This window comes from Gadus chalcogrammus, chromosome 14 (assembly GCF_026213295.1).
Source record: "Gadus chalcogrammus isolate NIFS_2021 chromosome 14, NIFS_Gcha_1.0, whole genome shotgun sequence".
Lineage (NCBI taxonomy): Eukaryota > Metazoa > Chordata > Actinopteri > Gadiformes > Gadidae > Gadus > Gadus chalcogrammus.
Genome location: NC_079425.1, coordinates 14,268,439 through 14,290,087, shown reverse-complemented (window position 1 = coordinate 14,290,087; position 21,649 = coordinate 14,268,439). Strand labels below are relative to the sequence as shown.

Here is a 21,649-nt window from a genome sequence, read left to right as displayed (position 1 = left end):
CGAGCTGATTGGGGTTCGGTCGGTGCTCTCCGTCGCCGGCTGGTGGGTGACGGTGGTATCGGCCATCCAGGACCAACCCTCGGGCTGGTCCGGGCCGAGGTTTACGGGGCGGGATGCCACAATATACACGCACACACCATATAGATACGCACACACCATAGTTACACACCATATAGATACACCATAAAGATAAACCTCACACCAAAGATGAACTTAATATAGATACAAACTAGATACACCCCCCCCCCACACACACACACACACACACACACACACACACACACAAAAGATACACTCCATCAAATACACTCCAACAAAACAGCATAGGGACGCCACTGCCTTAAGCTAACGTATTTATCCACGATAGCAGACACTTTAAATAATAGTTATAATCACATGAAACTTATTGCAAATTTCAAATGGTATACTAGATACATACAAATATATATAAAGGAATATATACGAAAATTAAATGGCTAAAGTTAATGCAAAATTATGATGTAGTCGAGTACAAACAGTCTACTCTCATTGCAGTCTTTGGAAGTTAATTCTGACTGATATCTTCCACAACATGACATAACACATCTCAGGAAGTGGTGGTGCTCCACTTTTTTGGAGAATCTTCATACTGAAGGGTATAGTTCTTCTGAAGCAGATGTGCAGTGAATTCCAATATTAACACAACTGTAACAATGACATACAAAAAACATGTGTGTGTGTGTGTGTGTGTGTGTGTGTGTGTGTGTGTGTGTGTGTGTGTGTGTGTGTGTGTGTGTGTGTGTGTGTGTGTGTGTGTGTGTGTGTGTGTGTGTGTGTGTGTGTAGTCATTGCAGACGGTTTGCTCATTTCACGGAGGAGGGCAGAGATGGCAAGAGGAACTCTACCACCTATCTTCTGTATCCCGAGGAAGCGCGTGTGTGTCCAAAATGGAGGAGACATAATATTTGTCGTTTCTCTAGCCTATTTTTTATTGGTTCGTTTGAAGAGAAGAGCAGAAAATAAAATTGATAATAATTGATACCAATTCCAAGAAACATATTATTTGAATCGAAATGAAATCATATATTGATGGTTATTAAGCACACAATGTACACCTCAAGAAAATAAAAATGCAGACGTTTTTTGCAAAGCAAACAATTTCTGTTCCCTTTCTTCATTTGTCACGTGAAGTCGTTCCCCATTTTGTTATACTTTTCCATCATTGCCAGTACGTTTTTTTATTATATCAATATTAATTTAAACAAAAATAAATAAATATAAAGAGAAAAGTCGACTCTCTCTAGCTTTCAATTCAATCCTGTTATTTGTTAGTTTTAATCCGACTGTACATTACATTGAAAGGATGAACCTCAGTTTTGTGATTTAGACCTCCCTCCCAGAGGTCCACGGTGCAATGTTTTTTTTCACCACTGGGATGCTGACGGCGTTACCAGCCTACATTTCTTTCCTTTGGCGGCCCTCAGTCAAATTTTGGGTTCCAAAATTGTCCCTAAGCTGTCAAAACTTTGAGAACCCCTGTTGTAGACCAACTTCTGAAAACTGTAGTTCCACCATAGAAACGCTAGAGGTCAGCAATACTCCCCGTCGCGCATTGACGTCGGTTAGGAAAAGTGGAGTCGAATTCATTTTAAACAGCGGTCTTTTCCTATGTTTGAAAGGAGGCACATTTTCATCTCTCATTGACCCTATGACGTTTTCCACAAAGGTTACGTAAAGAATAGGAGATTTGACTATTCGTAGAGGAATAGGGACACAGCTAAGGAGTCTCACCCTCACCGCGTCCGCCATCTTGTCGTCACGTGACAGCACTTGGACGATGGATGTCCATGTCCTACAGGCTGCAGCGAGACCTTACTCAGATGGTGGGCAAATATAGCAATGAATGACTAGGCTTTAGCGAAACGCTGTCCTCTAGTGGAAACAGTGTATCAAACCAGAGAATAGGAACCACAAAGCAACTAGAAAACATGTTAACATGTTAAATTCACACCTTCGTCTACCATTTTTCTATTGTGGTGTTTTTGTGCATGACAACATTTTCAAACATGCCAATTTAATACTTATAACTTAAGAAAAGTTTGAAAAATAACAAAGCACACACTATAATAAATAGAGGTATTTACTCAATTGATCCACCTTAAATAAATAGTCCAGTGAGTTGTAAACGTTGTAGGTTGTGCAGCGTTGGAAATTGTACAGCTTACTACATAAGAAAGAAACTAAAGTAAACAAAAATAATAAGCCCTTTAGTATCTGCCATCTCCACAGACCGATATATATAAATTTAAAGAGAGAGAGAGAGAGAGCGAGAGAGCGAGAGCGAGAGCGAGAGCGAGAGAGAGAGCGAGAGAGAGAGAGAGAGAGAGAGAGAGAGAGAGAGAGAGAGAGAGAGAGAGAGAGAGAGAGAGAGAGAGAGAGAGAGAGAGAGAGAGAGAGAGAGAGAGAGAGAGAGAGAGAGAGAGAGAGAGAGAGAGAGAGAGAGAGAGAGAGAGAGAATGTTGGACCAGGTGTTTGGAACAGCAATAAACACAACCAGAGGCTGTCCTAAGACATACTGGGCAAAAGTGCATTTTTATATTAAAAATAGAAGATTTTCAAGACGTACATATTTATGAAGATAAATACATAAATAAAACCCTTTTTGCAAGACAGTTCTCTGAGTGTTGAACAAACATCATATTCAGGTAGACAATTTTTCACCACAAACATGAAGCCGTGTTGAAAGACAACAGCCTTGCATTTGTGTAACATTTGCATCCCATTTCAAACGTTCATTGGGAGACGTTAAACATAATCTAGGGAGAGATATGGGCCTTATTTACTTACGGCCATCTTGGTTATAAATACTAGCTGGGGTGGAATTGAATGCGGAATTCCGCATTCAGTTCCACCACCCAGATAGTATTATGAATGAAGTCAGAACCAAGATGAATATGTCTGAGGTTGGTTTGTTTCAACACCTCACAGGATCACATGTGTACCCCAAGGTTATCCAGGATGACAAACAAACACCGGGTAGTAGATAAACATTTAAGTTACTGGCTAAGCAGCCTTGCTACTGACTAAACAGCAACATTACTGATTAAGCAGCGACACTGCTAGTTACACAGAAACACTAGCAGCGAAGCAACAGCGCTACTAGCTAGGTAAAATGGGCATCGTCAGGTGAGTGTTTGCGGCCATTGTCATGCGAGTGTTATAGGCTTGGTCCAGGTGATTGTTTTGGGGATGTGGCCAGGAGAGAGTTTTGGCCATGTTCATTGGTTTCAGGTGGTTTATGGGGGTTTGGTTAGGTGAGTGTTCTCCGGGCGTGGTGAAGTGAGAGTTCCAGGGACTTGGTCAGCTGGTCAGGTGAGTGATTTAGGGGGTGTGATCAGGTGAGTGTTGTGGGAGCTTGGTCAGGTGAGTGTTTTGCGCTGAGACCGCATCCCCCACCTGTGCGTGGTGGCCCTCCAAAGGAGAGGGGCCAATAGGAGGCTGAGAGTGGTGACGCTCAGCACCAGCAAGTACACCTGTAGACCAGAGAATCACCAGCACTATCAACAGCCAATCGCACACACTGACTCGATACGCTACACATGCTTAATGACTCAGCAATGTATGAATACGTTGTAATGGAGGCTGGCCTGCTAGGCTGAGTAGCGCTTTGTTCACTAAAAGAACACATTGTTATATAAGGTAGCCTAGTCTTCTGGGCTAGGTCATGGTCTCCCAGGTAAGGCGGTGCTATGATTACTGATATAACTCATTGAATTGCTAGGCTTGTGCTACTGACCTCTCTTGAGATGATGCCAGCGCGGCGTGCACGGCTTCCCAGGACGAAGGAGAATTCGCTGACCTGGGCCAGACCAGCTGACACCACCCAGCGGATGTGGCGGGAACAAGGAGGCAAGATGGCTGACAGCACCAGCACGGCCATCAGGAACTACCAGAGAGGATTTCATATTCAAATGTATTGTGCGATGCAGCATTTGGACTGTGTATTTACGTTAGGCATATTCAATATATTATGCACAGTTTTTGGATATGAATTCAATGTTTTTCTATATTACACATTTCTATATTTTACATAAAAAAGTTTGCATAAATGCATAATTGAATGTCAAAGTTTTCAGGTCACAGGTCAAGTCTCCCTGTGTAGATTAACTGAAGGCCTAATGATTCATAATCACAAGCAAATGACCTATTACTTAGTACTTGGATAGGGACATTGATTGATGACATTGAATGATTTCTGTGAAAGCAGATGCAGAAAACTGTACAAAATAATGGAGTCTAATCGAAAACAGGGGATATAGAGGGAAATCTGTTTATACCTTCATGATGACGAGGGAGAGTGTCAACACCACGAGAACCGTCAGCTCATACAACACAAAGCTGGGAAACACATGGAGACCTACACAAACACACACAAACGCAAAAACACACACACCGTGTTCATCTTCCACAACACTGTGGTCGGGGTTTGTAAACAACCTCACGCATTTTCATAGATGGCCTCTCACCGATGGAGGCAAAGAAGATGATGGCAAGGAAGTCTCTGATTGGCTCAATGCACCCCATGACCTCAGTGGTGACCATTTGACCAAGGGAAGAAAGCAGCGCCCCCGCCAGGAAACAGCCCAGCTCCATGGAAACACCCAGGAACTCAGTCACCTAGGCAAAGCACAACAGCCAGACAATGTCATGTAGGTAACATGCAGCGGTCAACTCTGTCAGCATGACAATACACAGGGAATTTTTGGTTTTGGCAATATGTCTTATATGATCGTGAAAATAGTAATCTTTGCCATTTTGTCACTGTGATTTAGAAAAAAAAAAAAAGGACTAAAATCCTATGTCTTTGCCGTTGTCCCCAAAAGACTGTGTCGTAATTTTATCTTTGATAGAATATTTCTACATTGATAGAAATATTCATAAATATTTTTTTAAAGCCATACATGCAAACATAACGATTAATTTTTACGAAAATATTTCACCAGCATTCGCAGCAGAGTAGAACGTTCACATAGTGTTTTGGGAAGAATGGCAAAAACATAGGATTTTACCCAGTAGCGTAGCCATAGCCAGGATTTTTCAACAGGGTGGATTTTTGAGACATCTTTTACATTTCATTTCTTGGATTCCGATATAAGCAGTACAGCAATTGTCCCAAAATTAAACAACACGTGATTTCTTAACTGATCAGACGATTGATGGCAAATAATAATAGGCTACATTGTTAAATAGATCAATATTCATCCCTGGGGGGAATTTATGGCACAACATGCATGCATCCACGGTTGAGAAGGAATTGGGAGAACGGAACTGTGGCTTCAACTCCCTAAAGTCCAGATTGAACCGTGACATGGAGGAGAAAGGGATTGTTGCCGGTGCGTACTCCCGGACACCTGCGGAGCTCGGCTCCTAGAGGAGCTCCCGGACTTTACCAAAAAATTTACAAAAAGAGCATTACTGTAAATATTTGTAACAAAATTATACTTAATTGAAACAAAAAAAAACATTTTGTATATTATAATATGGGCTATTTTTTCGATCCTTGAATTTCAAGTAAATGCCGGGCACTTCCGATAGGGTGGGCCAGCTGTCAATCATATTGGCACTGGCCCACGTTAGCCCTAATGTGGCTACGCGCCTGATTTTACCCCTTTTTTATAAAATCACTGAGTTATTTAAGTAACAAAAAAAAACTAAGCCATTTTAGTGATACCATGGCATATATTACTAGTTGAGGTTCAGATAAGAGATATTACCACTTTTAAAACCAAAAACTTTATGAATGGATGACAGGATTCCAGGTGATAACCAATAGAGGGCATCTAGGAGCTGACCGAGAGCAGGAGGAAGACGAAGGCACACGTCCCCAGCACCATGATCTCTTTGTTCCCCTTCCCTTCTGCGTGGAGCTTCCTGTAGAACGGACCAATGAGGAAGGACCTCAGCAGCAGACAGAGCAGCAGCACCGCTGCTAGGGACACTAGAACCTGCACCAACAACACCATCACACGAGCACCTCCCAGCAGCACACTGAAACACACACATAACACAATACACACACACACACACACATCATTTAAGACCAGCACACGAGCACCTCCCAGCAGCACACTGAAACACACACATAACACAATACACACACACACACACACACATCATTTAAGACCAGCACACGAGCACCTCCCAGCAGCACACTGAAACACACACGTAACACAATACACACACACACACACACACACACACACACACACACACACACACACACACACACACACAATACAAGACCAGCACCAGCAGCACACACACACTTCCCGGCAGCACTCTAAAACACACGCCACAAGAAAATACACACACACATCAAATAAAAGAACAGCAAACACAGACCTCCGAGCAGCACACTTACATACACACACCATGAGACAATACACACAGACACCCAATATGAGATACTGGATGAGAGAGGATGTGTATGTATATTTTGGTACGATACAATCAGATAAGTTTGGGTTCTTTACATATACACATGTATATGTTTCAGCAGTAGTATATATGTATATCATGTGTATAACCTGTCTGTGTTGGAGCTCTGGGCCTGGATGAGGGAGGGCAGGACAGCGATGAAGAGACCCAGCTGGACGTCCTGCATTACCAACATGCCCAATAGAACACTGCTGTACTCCACATCACCTAAAACAAATACATATATTTTATACATATACTATAAACATATACACCGGTACACTAAGCAGAACGCTGCTGTACTTTACGTCGCCTAGGATACTGTTTTTCAACCTGTGGTACTACCTGCACTTGGATTTGCAAATGGCGGATATCCAATTGCCCTGATGACCTTCGTTCCCTCCAATCTTTTTTTTCCTTATATTTTGCCGCTGCAGCTTAAAGCTCCTTCTTCTAATCTAAGATTCAATCTTCCTTTTACAATCCCCCAAAATTATTTCTCATTTCCCCAGCTGTCACCACCTGTCCTTTAGCCACCTCTTCATCTCCTACTCTAACTTCCTTTTCACCCCTCTCCCCCGATGAGGTTCTATCCTGGGTCACTTCCCACCGGCCAACAGCCTCCACTCTCCGCCCTATCCAGCCCGCTCACCTTTTAGAACAGCCGTTCAGAAGTCTTCACCACATTGAAGCACGCTCTCTACCCAGTGAAGCACCAGGGCGCCCCGAGGAACTCTGTCCTAATAGCAATTCATGTTGCCGTCTGAGAGAGGGTTATGCTTCCTGGACCCTCATACTAGAAGACCCTTGCCCCAGTGTGTTAGCATCACTGTGTCTGCCTGCATGTGCTACACGCAGCTCAACCAGAATGCAGCCATCCGGCTGGTCTTCAAACTACACCACTGCTCAGTTGGTTCCATGCACTGGATACTGTGGTTGCTCGAATCCAGTTCAAGCCGCTGGTGGTATTGGCCTAGCAGGCTGTCAAAAGGCTTGCTACTCCCTCACTACATAGGGACCCCAGCAGCCGCTCAAAGAAATCTGGATAGTTTGCTGTCCTTGCTCCGCAATGGTAGAACTCCACTGACATCAGGACAGCTGAAACCCGCAGCCTGAAAACATATGCACATATACTACAAACAAATATAACCTCAGTAGAACACTGCTGTTCATACCCTGTTGATTATGAATATAACACAGCTGCATAACAAGGGATGTAAGATAGATACATAGAATGATAGAGGGATAGGTACAGAATCAGAAGAAGCGACAGACAGACAGACCGACAGACAGACAGACAGACAGACAGACAGACAGACAGACAGACAGACAGACAGACAGACAGACAGACAGACAGACAGACAGACAGACAGACAGACAGACAGACAGACAGACAGACAGACAGACGGACAGACGGACAGACGGACGGACAGACGGACAGACGAACAGACGGACAGACGGACAGACGGACAGACGGACAGAGTTACAGAGTTACAGAGACAAACAGATGGCCAGACCCACCGTCCTTCTCTGCAGCCAATAGGCGTGAGACAAGGGGGGTGCTGGAGAGAGACAGGCAGCTGGAGATGAAGACGGTCTGCGTTGGTCTGATCATCAGCACCTGACCCCACAACAGACCAGCACCCACCATGAGGAGGCTGAGACAACAGGAACCCTGCACTGATGGCTTCCACACCTACACACAACCACACACACACACACACACACACACACACACACACACACACACAGAGACACACATTACACATGTGTAATACAAACAGTGAGATGGGTCGCACTTTCATGATCCCATCTCACCAGGACGTGTTAAGTGTCTGTGTGTAACCTCCGAGATCAGATCTAGGCTATTGCAATCCCACGTGCCAGATCCCGTATGGAAGTGGTCTGGCTCACATTGTGATTGGATCTCAGCGTGTAGAAACAATCCGCCCACCATCCATCTGATAACTACGGAGAGGAACCCACAACCCTGCCCTGATTTACAGCACATGTCTGCATGCAAAATATACTACCAAGAATAAACAGAAACGATCTGCAATGGCAGCTAAGAATTTAATGGATGAGATGATCATTAGTTTCCACACCAGGTAAAGTTAGTTAAGTTTAGTTATTTAATTCCATAAAGCCAATACTTCCCTCCTGGTTTTCTTTCTCTCCCTCTCCGGTCCTAACAATGTGATTGGAGTTCACCTGTTTAGTCTGAGATTTCTGCTAATTGGTTGCCTCAGACTGGGAACTGGCATTTAACCTTGCCAGACAACTGTCGCTCTCTCTCTTCCTTGTTCTGTGCTTGGCTTTTAGCCTTAGCTTTTGAGCAACCCTTCGGGACAAGGTATGTGAGTGGAGGTAAAGAGCATTATTAAGTTGGGGCTACCCTTTACATTGTACACACAAAGCTTTAAACCAATGTCTAGAGACACTGGTTGCTTTGGACGATGCCACCCCTGTAATTGTTTTGCTAACATGTATTTTTAGATAAGCCAGGTAGGCCTTTATGTTGAGTTTATTTTGAGAAATAGAAGAGGGCCAGTCCTTGTTTTGTTGATTTCTTTGTTTTGGCATGACCACATTTGTTATAAACCCATGTTATGTTTCTTATGAGTTTAAACATTTGGAATAAACCCTTTAATTGTCAGCTCCCCTCTGATTCCTTCTATTTGTTTGGTTGTCGCGTTATTGTCTCCTATATTTCCACCACAAGGAGGTAACAGCCATTATAAATAACAAGCAAATTGTAATCATTGTAATGGAGAACAGCTTGACATGTCAGGAAGATTGGTATCAGAGGTACCTTTCTCAGCCGCTCCGGGGAGAACTCAAGACCCACCACGAACAGGGTGAAGAAAACCCCCAGTTCACCTAGTGTCTCCACCTGCACCATGGACTTAAACACACACGCATGCACACATACATTATATCACATTTCACCTAGCGTCTGCACCATGGACTGGGACGCACACATATGCAAACACACACCTTGATAGTGTTGAGTCCGGAGGGTCCCAACAGGACCCCACAGATGATGTACCCGAACATTGGAGGGAGACCCACCAGGGAACAGAGCCAGCCACACGGGAATGACAGCATCACCACACACACAAGGTCCTGGAAATACATAGTCATCATCATAATTAGCATACATACACACACATGGCCCTAGGAACACACACAGGTCCTGGGAAAACAAAAATGATCATCACACACACACACACACGGCCCTAAGAACACACCCAACCACCCAAACAAACCCAACACCAAGGTGTTGAGGCTTGGTCGGGGTAGAACCCCATGGGAAGAAGGGGGGTTTCACCTTGATGAGGTGTGGGTCAGACCGGGGCATGGTGGAGTCCCGGGGCTTGGTGAGGATGTACTGGTTGTTCTGGGAGTCGATGAGCATGCTCAGTCCCAGATCGTCCTCCGCCTCCCTCCTCCGGGACACATTCTTCCTCTTCCTCCCGTCCTCCTCATTCTCCTCAACTCTGAGCACCGCCTCCACATTCACCCCCTTCATCTGTGGGACGGAGACTGTGTGTGTGAGTTACATGATGTGCGTGTTTGTGTAAGCGCCACACACCTGCTTGTTGCATTGTAGGTGGGCTCATTAAAACGGGCAGTAAATCCAAAACAGTTCCATTTTAAACCTGATGTGTTGATATATGATATGATCTTCAACATAGCACTTTTATCGTGTTTAATGAAATGAGACCGTAATTTAGAGAAAGGAGTTCAATCATATGTTTTTGACAGTCTCTGCCAACCTTTTTGTGAGCGTTCCTCTCCACTCTGAACCAAGCAAACACTATAGTCGGAATGTTGGAGTTGTATCATCGAGGGAGTCTTTATTAAGCCCTTCCCACCTGCTTGTAACTATCAAATGTGTGTGCTTTAAGCCCCTGCCACCTGCTTGTTATCATCGAGGGAGTCTCTATTAAGCTCCTCCCACCTGCTCATTGTTATCAGCGAGGGAGCTTCTAATAAGCCCCTCCTACCTGAATATTGTTATCGAAGGCTTGTGAGTTAAGGCCCTCCCACCTGCTTGTTGTTATCGAAGGCGTGTGAGTTAAGCCCCTCCCACCTGCTTGTTGTTATCGAAGGCGTGTGAGTTAAGCCCCTCCCACCTGCTTGTTGTTATCGAAGGCGTGTGAGTTAAGCCCCTCCCAACTGCTTGTTGTTATCGAAGGCGTGTGAGTTAAGCCCCTCCCAACTGCTTGTTGTTATCGAAGGCGTGTGAGTTAAGCCCATCCCACCTGCTTGTTGTTATCGAAGTCGTGTGAGTTAAGGCCCTCCCACCTGCTTATTGTTATCGAAGGCGTGTGAGTTAAGCCCCTCCCAACTGCTTGTCGTTATCGAAGGCGTGTGAGTTAAGCCCCTCCCACCTGCTTGTTGTTATCGAAGGCGTGTGAGTTAAGGCCCTCCCACCTGCTTGTTGTTATCGAAGGCGTGTGAGTTAAGGCCCTCCCACCTGCTTGTTGTTATTGAAGGCGTGTGAGTTAAGGCCCTCCCACCTGCTTGTTGTTATCGAAGGCGTGTGAGTTAAGCCCCTCCCACCTGCTTGTTGTTATCGAAGGCGTGTTCCTCTATCTCCTCTTCGAGCCGGTCTGCAGCCCTGCGGACATCCTCCAGGATCTCATCGAGCATGGACAGGGTCTTGTTCTGAGCCAGAGCGCTCTTCAGCGCCTCTTGCTGGTGCTTCTCAGCCGCCAACAGTTCCACATACTCCTGCTCCTCCTAATGACGGAGAAACACAACAAAAGCATCGTCTATAGACCCTTTAAACTCCAAAAATTCCCCAGAAATGCACAAGGTGTGTATGGTCGCCATGGGAACCTGGCGTGGCTCACTTTGATGGCGGCCTCCCTGAGGGCCTCGAGGCGGAGCCGGCTGCTGTCCTTCATGTTGACGACGTCGCGATAGTCCCCCTGCAGCGCCCGATGGAGGCTCACGACCGACTGGAAGACCAGACTCTCACTCTCGTTCAGCTCCTTTTGGAACACCTCCAGAGTGTGCACCTGGCGAGAAGGTCAACACACAGGTAAGCAACTACCTGCTGTAGCCGGCGGTCGGTGGATATGAGGATAATGCACAGTTAACAGCAGGGCGTCCCTGGTAGATAAACATCTTATTAATGGTCAACACATAGGGTGCATCCCTGCATAAAGACTGTTAACATTAGACCTCAACTGAGTAACACAGGAAAATACAAATGAGCTATAAAACACTATAATATAGATACTACAAAACAACCAACCGAACCGTACTTTTGTGCTAATTCCTATTCCAGATGGCAGAAGCTAGTCTGAGACCTGTTACAGTTCCCACCTGGAAGAGCCTCTCTGGATCCGAGAGCGTGAGGTCTCTCCCGACGGCGTCTGCGGCCGCAGACAACTTCCTCACCACCATCTTCTTCTGCCGCAGGAGGCCGGACAGGCGCTTGCAGCTGTTCACCAGCCAGGTGTTACTGGGCGCCGCGCCACGCCCACGGTGCAGCTTGATGGCCTGCTGGGCCACGTGCTCCTTCTGGAGCCCCGCTAGCGCCCCCACCAGGCCACAGCACACCAGCACACACACAGCCTGCATCCAGACCCTTACTCACCACTCTCACCCTGAAGGGGACCATGGAGAGGATAGAGATTATCTAAAGGCTTTATCTATACACCTACCACAGAAAAGATCACCAGCATTGAAGTCCACTGAACATACTTTGTTGAACACTACTACTACGAAGACATGCTCAACCTGTTGGTTCACAAATCACGTAGGCAATATGCTTGACTAGGGTTAGATTCTTTCAGACCTGCGGCCCTCTACTACATTTCATCCCATCTCCTCTTCAAACCTCATCAGTGTGCGCTCCATAAAGGCAATAAATCCCATAAAATTACATTACAAAGAAATATTGGTAATAACCGGAAATAAACTAAAGAGAGAACTTGAGAAATGAGAAATAAAATCCAATTAGCTACAAGGACTAGTAGCTTATTGACCTAGCAAGGGCTGGGCAAAATAAAAGCAAAAGCTATTGCTTGTATTTACCATTTCAAGGCTAAAGCACCAATCTTTATATTAACTCTTTATAGCTTATATATATTTACAGCAATACTATCTGGTCACTGTGTGTTTGGGGAATAGGTGTGGTACATCCGTTAACAGTGCAAACAACAGCCAATCCCATTACCTAGAAACTTTACTCTCTATCCCTTACTCTTCTTCTCTGTTCTGTGGCTTACTTAGAACCGACAGCAGACCAGCCCGAAGCAGAAACCCCAGAGTATAATGACTGAAGCAAATGGAGTTACAATGGTACCTCATTCAAGTGGCAGAAATCTATAATGAACTGTCTACATATTAAACCGCACAACACTATAGGATACTACATCATAATCTGATGCAAAGAATATAAAACAGAGCAAATGTTGTAAAGTGTAGGAGTTGGGTCCATACCTTGATGAACATGAGTACAGTAGGGAGAATTTTACTTTCCAGTCAAGGTTCCACTTTTTCTGATAATATTCCGATCATCAATGGGACCACTGTTCACAATGTGCCTAGTTAAATGAGAGAACACACACACACACACACACACACACACACACACACACACACACACACACACACACACACACACACACACACACACACACACACACACACACACACACACACACACACACACACACACACACACACACACACACAAATTGTCAAATAACAAGGATTCAGAAATGTAATTTGAATTCTGGAAGTTCGCCTCAATAACAAATTACCTGCTTCCAGTGGGGTGATACCGAGAATGCGCTGACAACTTAACGATTATCTGAATTGTTATTATTACTAAAGAGTCGCATCCCTAAATCACTACACCAAAACGTCACGAAATACCTCAAGAATACAAATCAAACTCGATTATTAAAAGGTGACGGATGGTGGCTACCAGCAAAAGTATCTGCGATGTGTTGAGTTGGACCTCCTCTGTGACCGGCGAAGGAAATACAATCATGCTCTTGTGCCCGAGCCGCAGCAGCAGCAGCTTCCCTGTCCTGTCGGTGCCACATATCTGGAGCCGAAGCTCTGTGCCCTGCGGACGCGTCCACAACGCAAGCAGTCGACCGCACCTTTCTCCTTTGCCACGACCTCGATATGTGCTCTGAACCGCAACGTCATGACACTGTCGGCATCGAAACGGGCATATAGGATATATATTTAAAAGGTATTTGCGTTCAGATTATTTGGGGAGAAACTGGTGGGGACGGGGACTTTGCTTACTTCCTAAACATGGGTTTATCTGTTTTGATATGGGAGTTGTAGTTTTCAATCGTTGTGTTAAAATTGTCAGCCCATGTCGAGTATATATCTTTACAACGCGGGGTTTAAGGTAATATAAGTATGTGTCGATGTTGTTGTATAGTAATTGTAGTTAACTTTTGACTTGTTACCAGGTTTGACCACTGATTCTCTGATCTTATTTATCTCGTGATTCACTCATGATATATTGCGCAAGAGGATTATCATCCTCGTTCTTGATGTCATTTCAACTATCCTTGTATTTCCAACCAAGCAAATGCATATTTTGGGGACTCGGTTCCCTAATTTAATAGTTTTAATAAACAAAACACATCACAAATACAAGGCCTTTATTTCACACAACTTATTTAGAACTACAATTCCCAGGGTTTACGTGTTGCGTAGGGGTAGCGCCCGTGTTTTTGGCGCATGCGCAAAACCTAAGTAATAGGATCGAAGTTGGCCATAACAACGGCTGTTAACATGGTAGGTTAAGATAAAAAAAAAAGAGACAAACACACCGATTTCAACCCAGTAAAACCATTCTTATGATCGTATTGAATAATCGTGCACACGCAAACATCCGGGGTCGCTGTGTCCTCGGAGTGTCGCATAGTGAGAGTGATGGCCCGTATACTATACTAAATATAAGATAAATAGAGAGGCAGCTGGTATGTCGAGCGATTGGACACCCGCACTCTGTGCACGTACCTTTCCCTTTTTGGCATGTTGCATAGTCTAAGTTTGGTTGAGCGGGACAGTTGCTGTCAAATACACACAAACACAGACACACACACGCCACATGGTTTGGAAAGTGGGTCGCTGGTTAGATCATCGGGTTGGTGGTCAGGTCGGTTTGCTAATCTCCCCGATAGCCATCTAACAGCTAGCTCACATACTTAATGTAAACAAAGGTGACGTGCTGTGCATATTGTGCCTCTCCACATAAAACTACAGGTGTCCTCGCGTGACTGCACGTAGCGTGACTTCGAATACTACCCGATCTATTAACCCTATCACCATGACAACAAGTCTAGTTGAGGCATATTTATAAATGTCAACATTCTATAAGTGTTTATGTGTCATTACCACCTATATCACGGTGCCATGTAACTGATGTATATGTATTCATTAATGTATGCATGATAATACATATGGTGTAACGTTATTAACACAGGGTGGTTGTGGTTTATTGCAGAATAAGCTTAAGTCCTGGCAGAAGGAGAAGGTGGGGCAGTTCATGTGCTTCTCGCAGGCAGGTGAGAGCACGGCCCTGTTCTGTCTGGCGCAGAACGACTGGAAGCTGGAGGCGGCCACCGACAACTTCTTCCAACACCCTGAGCTTTACTGCAGAGACCCCATGAAAACCACCGCAGACCGCAAAAAGCTGGACCAGCTCTACAACAGATATAAAGGCAAGTAGTAGTCACAATATATTCTTCTAATGTGATATCATGACCTATTGTGGGTCTATTATCACATGTTCTGCTCTTTTATCCAGAACTCCACCAGGTCAGGTCAATGTGAGACCATATCTTAATGAATGACCCTAGAGTGCGTCCTTGTGTCATGGATGTTGTAGGACAATTCTTCTCATTGCCAAGTTGGACTACAAGACTATATATGTCTTTAATGTTAAAGGAGCCTTATTTTAGTGTAATTGGATGACATTATAGCCATCTACCCATTAGTGACATCACAAGTGTGAGTGTCGAACCAGATGTATGATGGATGGATCAGCCGTACCTATGACAGTTTGGGGCAGGGCGGTTAGATGATCTATTCATCATACATCTGGGACCCCAGGCCACTTATGATGTCATCCTCAGTGGATAATAAGCCTCACAGTGGATGGTAAAACATTGTTCCTTTTAATAATAGACATTAAAGATAAACATTCATTACAACAACAAAGGCTATTGTTGCGTGTTGCAGACCCTCAGGATGAGGGCAAGATCGGCGTGGACGGGATCCAGCAGTTCTGTGACGACCTGATGCTGGATCCGGCCAGTGTCAGCGTTCTGGTCGTCGCGTGGAAGTTCAGAGCTGCAACCCAGTGCGAGTTTAGCCGCAAAGAGTTCCTCGAGGGCATGGCAGAACTCGGGTGAGCAGTGGTAAACTTTGTAAACACAACCAACCAAGTAGTGTTGTATGGCGCTGTATGTGACCCTCAAAGTTACATTTACAGCAAGCTTGCTCGGGAATGTTACCAGCTTGATGCCTAGCTGTTAGTCTATAACTAGCTGTGTAATTAGCAATTATCCTCTATAGCTAGCTACATACGTAACCATTAAAGTTTCCACCCTCACAACATTATAATGTCACTAGCTGTGTACGTATTCTAGCCAGCGGATGCTTTAGTGTGTGTGTGTGTGTGTGTGTGTGTGTGTGTGTGTGTGTGTGTGTGTGTGTGTGTGTGTGTGTGTGTGTGTGTGTGTGTGTGTGTGTGTGTGTGTGTGTGTGTGTGTGTGTGTGTGTGTGTGTGTGTGTGTGTGTGTGTGTGTGCGTGCGTGCAGATGTGACAGCCCTGACAAGCTGAAGGCCATCCTGCCCAGACTGGAACAGGAACTTAAAGACACGGGGAAGTTCAAGGATATGTACCAGTTCACCTTCAACTTCGCCAAGAACCCCGGACAGAAGGGATTAGGTCAGTGTTTCCAAACCTTGCGGTCGGGACCGAACCTGATATGCAGATAGAGACACGGGAGACTTGCGACTTGAGCAATAGATATTTTCTGATACATTTCTCATAGAGGTCCTGTGTATACTGACTCACTAAAGATCCATAGCCATTCATATATGACGACTACTTATCAATTAAAAGTGAACCAATCCCCCTACTTTGGTCATTCAGGGTCAGGACGGGCAGCTCCCCTGTAAACGACCCCTTCAATTCACTTTCAATAGGTGGACGACAGGTGTGACGCATCATCGCTTAGGTAGCCGGCTACAAGAGTACCCCATCGGCCTGTACCCCATGATGCAAGCAAAGCATGTGTTTAACCTATAGAGTCCTCTACATGCAAACCAGTGTATAGGTGCTAGTGGGGTTTTGTTCTCCTCTAATGTGGTGCGATGCAGATGGCTCACTGGGATATTGATGTTACAGCCATAGTTAAAAAAGCAAATACACATTTTAAGACTTGAAAACGGGGTACTAGGTACAAACTGAAATGAGATCCTGGGGGGACACAGTCCACTTGGAGGAGATACTGGGACGGGCCTTCTTAAAAAGGCTTTTCCTGTGACCTTCAAAGGTTATTTGTTCGTTACACAAATGGATGCAAGCAACAATTTCCATATACACTTTGATTCAAAGGTAATAATGTGAATTATAGTATATTCAGAATATACATGTCATGAAAGAGCAGGAATGGGTTAGGATATCTTGCCAGGGATATCTACAGGTAGGCTGCAGATCTGGAACTTTAAACCCAGAACGTTTCGGCTGGGAGTGAAACACCCTCACCACTTGACCATTCTGCCCCCCTTTCCTACAGTTTTGTTCCACTGTAGACATTAAACATTATGTCCTGTTTCCTGCTGTAGACCTAGAGATGGCCGTGGCCTATTGGAACCTACTGTTGACAGAGCGTTTCAAGTTCCTAGACCTCTGGAATAGATTTCTACTGGTGAGTCCATCTTACCAACCTGTTGTGGTTCACATATGTAGTGCTTCAAACAAGGTTTTATATAAACAACGTGTAGGGGGAGCGCTTTAATACAGCGGTCATCACAGAGATGTCTCTGGATAGATAATCCAAGTATGAGAGTCCAAACAGATACTTTAAGACCGGTCATCCATATAATGGACCACCACTGTTTCTGCAAAACACCAATGACTGCATAAGAGTATTACGTAAAGAACATAAATCCCAGCAGATAGCACCAATGATACAGCTTTACCTTGATTTCTGTTATTGCAGACTGTTTATATTCACACCACACGTATTAAACAGTACTCTTATATATAAGAATAGTCAAGTGTGACAGTTTCCCTTTAAATGCTCTCTTAAAGGGTTAGAGATAGGGTTGGGTTAGGGCATCAATCCAGCACACATCTAGATGGACACGCCCACTAGTGATGTCCGAAGACACCGATTTTCAAAAGGGCTTGTAAGGGTTACGGTAATCACACCATGTATTCCAGTAAAAGCGTGATCTGTGTTCAGGAGCATCATAAGCGGTCAATCCCTAAGGACACGTGGAACCTGCTGCTGGACTTCGGCAACATGATTGCAGACGACATGTCCAACTATGACGAGGAAGGTGAGGAGTTACTCACTTTCAGATACACCTTACCTGCCAGGAGAGATGCAAATAAATAATCAGTCAAATATGATTACCAAGGGGAAATTTGGGAATGAGATCAATAATATACATTTACAAGGACAAAGCCTCTTCAGTAACCTGTCTAAAATGGTGGCCAGAATAGATCATAAATAGATCATAAGACTTAATAGACTCTGGATTTACTAAATGTCTTATCCAGACTTACCACTATGCACAGAAGATGCCCTCTTACTCATCCAATCCCTCCCCCCAAACTCAACCACTCTAACCCCACAGGTGCATGGCCAGTCCTCATCGATGACTTTGTGGAATTTGCTCGACCAATCGTGACGGGAAGCAGCCGTTAAACCTCCAGCCCTGGGTCTGGCAGACGTCTGGTGTAGTTTGGGTCACTTGTCCAGGACTTCCGTTTTCTAGTTTTTTCATGGACAGAGGATTTTATACCAGGAACTAGAAGAGTAAGAGTCTTCCTACACCTGGAAGCTGTAAAGGCTCTCTTACTTGGCCAAGAGACCTTTGCGGAGAGTTAACCTGGGACAGAACAGCAAGAGAACCAGAGTTGGAACTGGGATGGCTAGAAGTCTTTGAGCTAGCGCTGCTCACTAACCACAGGTTGCTCCTGCTGGACTGCTACTGCAGCTAGCCTGCTTGCTAGCCTGCAGTGATCCTCCTAGCCGAGTGGAAGTTGAACACTTATAAATGTTTGGGGGATATGGCTTCTTACATGGCCAATGTTTTGAATTAAATGTTCAATTCTGCATGTTTGCCATCGATTACCATTGAGCACCACTGTGGATGTGGACCGATCGATACTAGAAACCGATTATTAAATTGACTGATCATATCTTCCAACAGATTATGAAGTGGCAGATCGTACTCAACAGAGTTTTCACCTCTTCACCAGCACAGTATTATACTTTTAACTACCACAGAGCTAGGGATGGCTAGTGCTTTAGAAAAGGAATATATATGTATCATATATGTATGAGAAATAAGAAAAACATTTTATGACCTTGATCAGAGAAATCAGCTTTTCAGATCTGTTTGAAACATTTATATATTTTATTTTGTGTGCGAGGCTGTACCAACTGACCGTTAAGCTGACTGATACACAAGATATTCAGGAGGGTATGATTGTTTACCCTTCATATGCCACCTCTACAAACTGCACTGATGGTCACTTTTCTTTAGATTATACTGCCAGTGAAGTTCTGCCAGGGCAGCACTGCCGTTCAGTTTACATCGGACGTACTACATTCAACTGGTTTCTTTAAGATTATCCCATCTATTTCTAAACTGGTTTATACATCTACACGTGTAGATGTATGAGTTGTTTTGCTTGTGGTGCGAAGGCCAACTCATTTAAGTAGAGCAACTCTTAGGCTAGGTCAAAACCTCAATGGAACATTTGACACTGAACACTCAGGTACCAGTTGTTATCTCTGGCTAAATGTGAATCCGGGAAGTGTTACCCTAGCAACACAATTGTTAGCCAAGCTTCGCAAGTGTTAGCCCAACATTGTTTCGCCTTTGCAAGTGGCTGGGCGTGTTGTCTACTGACCTGCAGAGGATGTTGTTTACTAGCTAGCTACCATTGCACCTTTGAACTAACTGCTAGGCTGACTACCATCCACAGCAGTAGAGGCCAGCATTGAATTACCACTGAGCTACCTAGCATCTCGAGCAGTAAGAGCTAGCATTGAATTATTGCTGAACTAACTATCATCTTCATCAGTAGGACCTAGCTCTGAATTACTGAAAAGCCAAATAGCACCTCCATCATTAGGAGCTAGCATTAATTTACTGCTAAGAGCCACTAGGAGCTAGCTAGCTTTGCTTCGCCACACTAAAACAGTAAGAATGTTCTAACATTACACTGTTCAGAAATGTTATTTATTTTTTAGACATCTTGTGTTTTATTCAAACAGATGGAAAGGCGTCTTGTGACCTTGTGTCGGGTGTGTTTCAAGTAACATTTGAAAGATATTTAAATGTAATATTTAAATAACAATAAATAAACAACGTGTTCTTGGATCTGAAACATCTACGGTGTTCAGCACCTTTCCTATGGAAAACAGCATCTAAAGAGACACACAATGCTATCACCTGGCAACACAGACAATAAAAAACAGCCAATCCAATGAGCTATTTGAACACAGCTGGCCCTATTGGCCGACTATATTCTCTAAAGATGATGTCTAGGTTTCAATCATGTGAATGTCAGTTCAACTTCTAGTATTCATACAGTATTAATAATCATACGGTATATTACCAGCTTACGGTACAACATTTTGAAAAGTCGAAAGGTTTGTTTGGTTTATCAAATGTTTTTTTCACTGATGAATGGAAAAATGTTAAAATATATTGGTGGCATATTGTGTGTGTGTGGCTATTGAGGAAGGTGAAATTATGGTTTGTCAATAAAGCATGTGGGTTTTTAGCATGGTGTGAGGCTTGCTTTGTGCCAACATACTTCAATTGTGCCCTTGTTTTAAGAAACAAATTGATGTGACATTAAACTGAATTGGCAATTGTGTGTGCGTGCGTGCATATGTGTGTTTTTCTAGACTGATTTGATTTCCTCTGAGTGAGAAGGTTTTGGGGTCACATCCCTTAACCCAGTTAAAGGGACAATATTTTTCAACCAGGTGTAAGTCAATAGCCATTACAAGCTATTTCAAAATTATTGTAGGCAGTGTGAAATAGAAAACGCAGTGTGTCCACCTGGATGTAAGCTGGGTCTACCAGTCGGTAAAGTCCACTGGGTAAAACCTGGTTCTAGTTGTATAGAACATGTAATAATAATAATAACAAAGAACTTGCCTGGTTCATGTACAACAGTGTAGATATTATCCTTGAATCACAAAATAAATACAAGAAAGCGTGAGAACAGAAAGAAAAATAGGTACAGAAACTGGCACTTGAAAAAAATGACTGCAGGTGAACATAATTAGGCATCAATACTGGGCACCCACATTTCATGAACAAAGCAAATCATAAATAGTGCTGATTGCAGTGTAAACAAGGACTACATTAAATATTTTTGCTTATTAATTAGAATAGAGCAAATTGAGAAAGCTATGTAGATAGAGGTGACGAACAGAAGATTGAGATAGATAAAAGAGGGGATCGATAAGATTGAAAAGTGTCAGAAGATAAAGATAGTAATGGCAATAGAAAAATATCTTAAGGAGAAGAAATATGAGATGGGGATTGATGAGAGTCGATTAACAAGACAAAGTGAAATCCGACAGAAATTAAAGAAAATAAATACCATGTATAGTGAGGGTAAAGGACATTAAAAAGATATAGATCATCTAAAGACACTCAGTTAAGACACAGCAGAATTATGCATTGAGCCATGGCCCTCCCCATGTGGACTGAGGGTGTCAACAAGTTACTAGGCCAGCTGACAGACTGGCTGCCCAGCCATGAAGCCCATTACCCTTATATCCTCCACCACTCAGTCAACCGCCCTAAGCCCTAGTTCACCCCCCATCAACCAATCCCAAGTTCAGCCCTCAATCCAACCAGCTCTCTGGTTCACCCCTCAGTCCACCCGGTCCCAGGTACACCGCTCCATCCGACCTGCCCCAGG

General features: G+C 44.0%; 2 protein-coding genes across 7 annotated transcripts; one reads left to right on the top strand and one right to left on the bottom strand.

Annotated features, from left to right (window-relative positions):
• Nucleotides 1–2,549: 2,549 nt before the first annotated feature.
• On the bottom strand, nt 2,550–13,748 carry tmco3 (transmembrane and coiled-coil domains 3). 4 transcript variants are annotated; one of them, XM_056607416.1, is made up of 15 exons: nt 13,242–13,748; nt 12,919–13,022; nt 11,797–12,080; nt 11,319–11,486; nt 11,026–11,205; nt 9,788–9,988; nt 9,454–9,582; nt 9,269–9,361; nt 7,978–8,152; nt 6,567–6,684; nt 5,832–6,027; nt 4,506–4,656; nt 4,317–4,396; nt 3,776–3,925; nt 2,550–3,512 (listed from the first exon to the last, which is right to left on the bottom strand). In XM_056607416.1, the coding sequence occupies exons 3-15, from the start codon at nt 12,052–12,054 to the stop codon at nt 3,399–3,401; spliced, it is 2,013 nt and encodes a 670-aa protein (XP_056463391.1). In that variant the 5' UTR covers nt 12,055–12,080; nt 12,919–13,022; nt 13,242–13,748; the 3' UTR covers nt 2,550–3,398. The 4 variants fall into 4 exon arrangements, with proteins under 4 accessions (XP_056463391.1, XP_056463394.1, XP_056463393.1 ...); XM_056607419.1 differs by having other exon boundaries at nt 5,832–5,910; XM_056607418.1 differs by having other exon boundaries at nt 11,797–12,081; nt 12,959–13,022.
• On the top strand, nt 13,504–20,886 carry LOC130403201 (DCN1-like protein 2). 3 transcript variants are annotated; one of them, XM_056607422.1, is made up of 7 exons: nt 13,504–13,684; nt 14,957–15,173; nt 15,694–15,862; nt 16,275–16,405; nt 17,308–17,390; nt 17,931–18,027; nt 18,328–20,885. In XM_056607422.1, exons 2-7 carry the CDS (start codon nt 14,999–15,001, stop codon nt 18,396–18,398), a joined length of 726 nt encoding a protein of 241 aa, XP_056463397.1. In that variant the 5' UTR covers nt 13,504–13,684; nt 14,957–14,998; the 3' UTR covers nt 18,399–20,885. The 3 variants fall into 3 exon arrangements, with proteins under 3 accessions (XP_056463397.1, XP_056463396.1, XP_056463395.1); XM_056607421.1 differs by lacking the exon at nt 13,504–13,684 and adding an exon at nt 13,746–14,244 and having other exon boundaries at nt 18,328–20,886; XM_056607420.1 differs by lacking the exon at nt 13,504–13,684 and adding an exon at nt 14,269–14,608.
• Nucleotides 20,887–21,649: the final 763 nt, after the last annotated feature.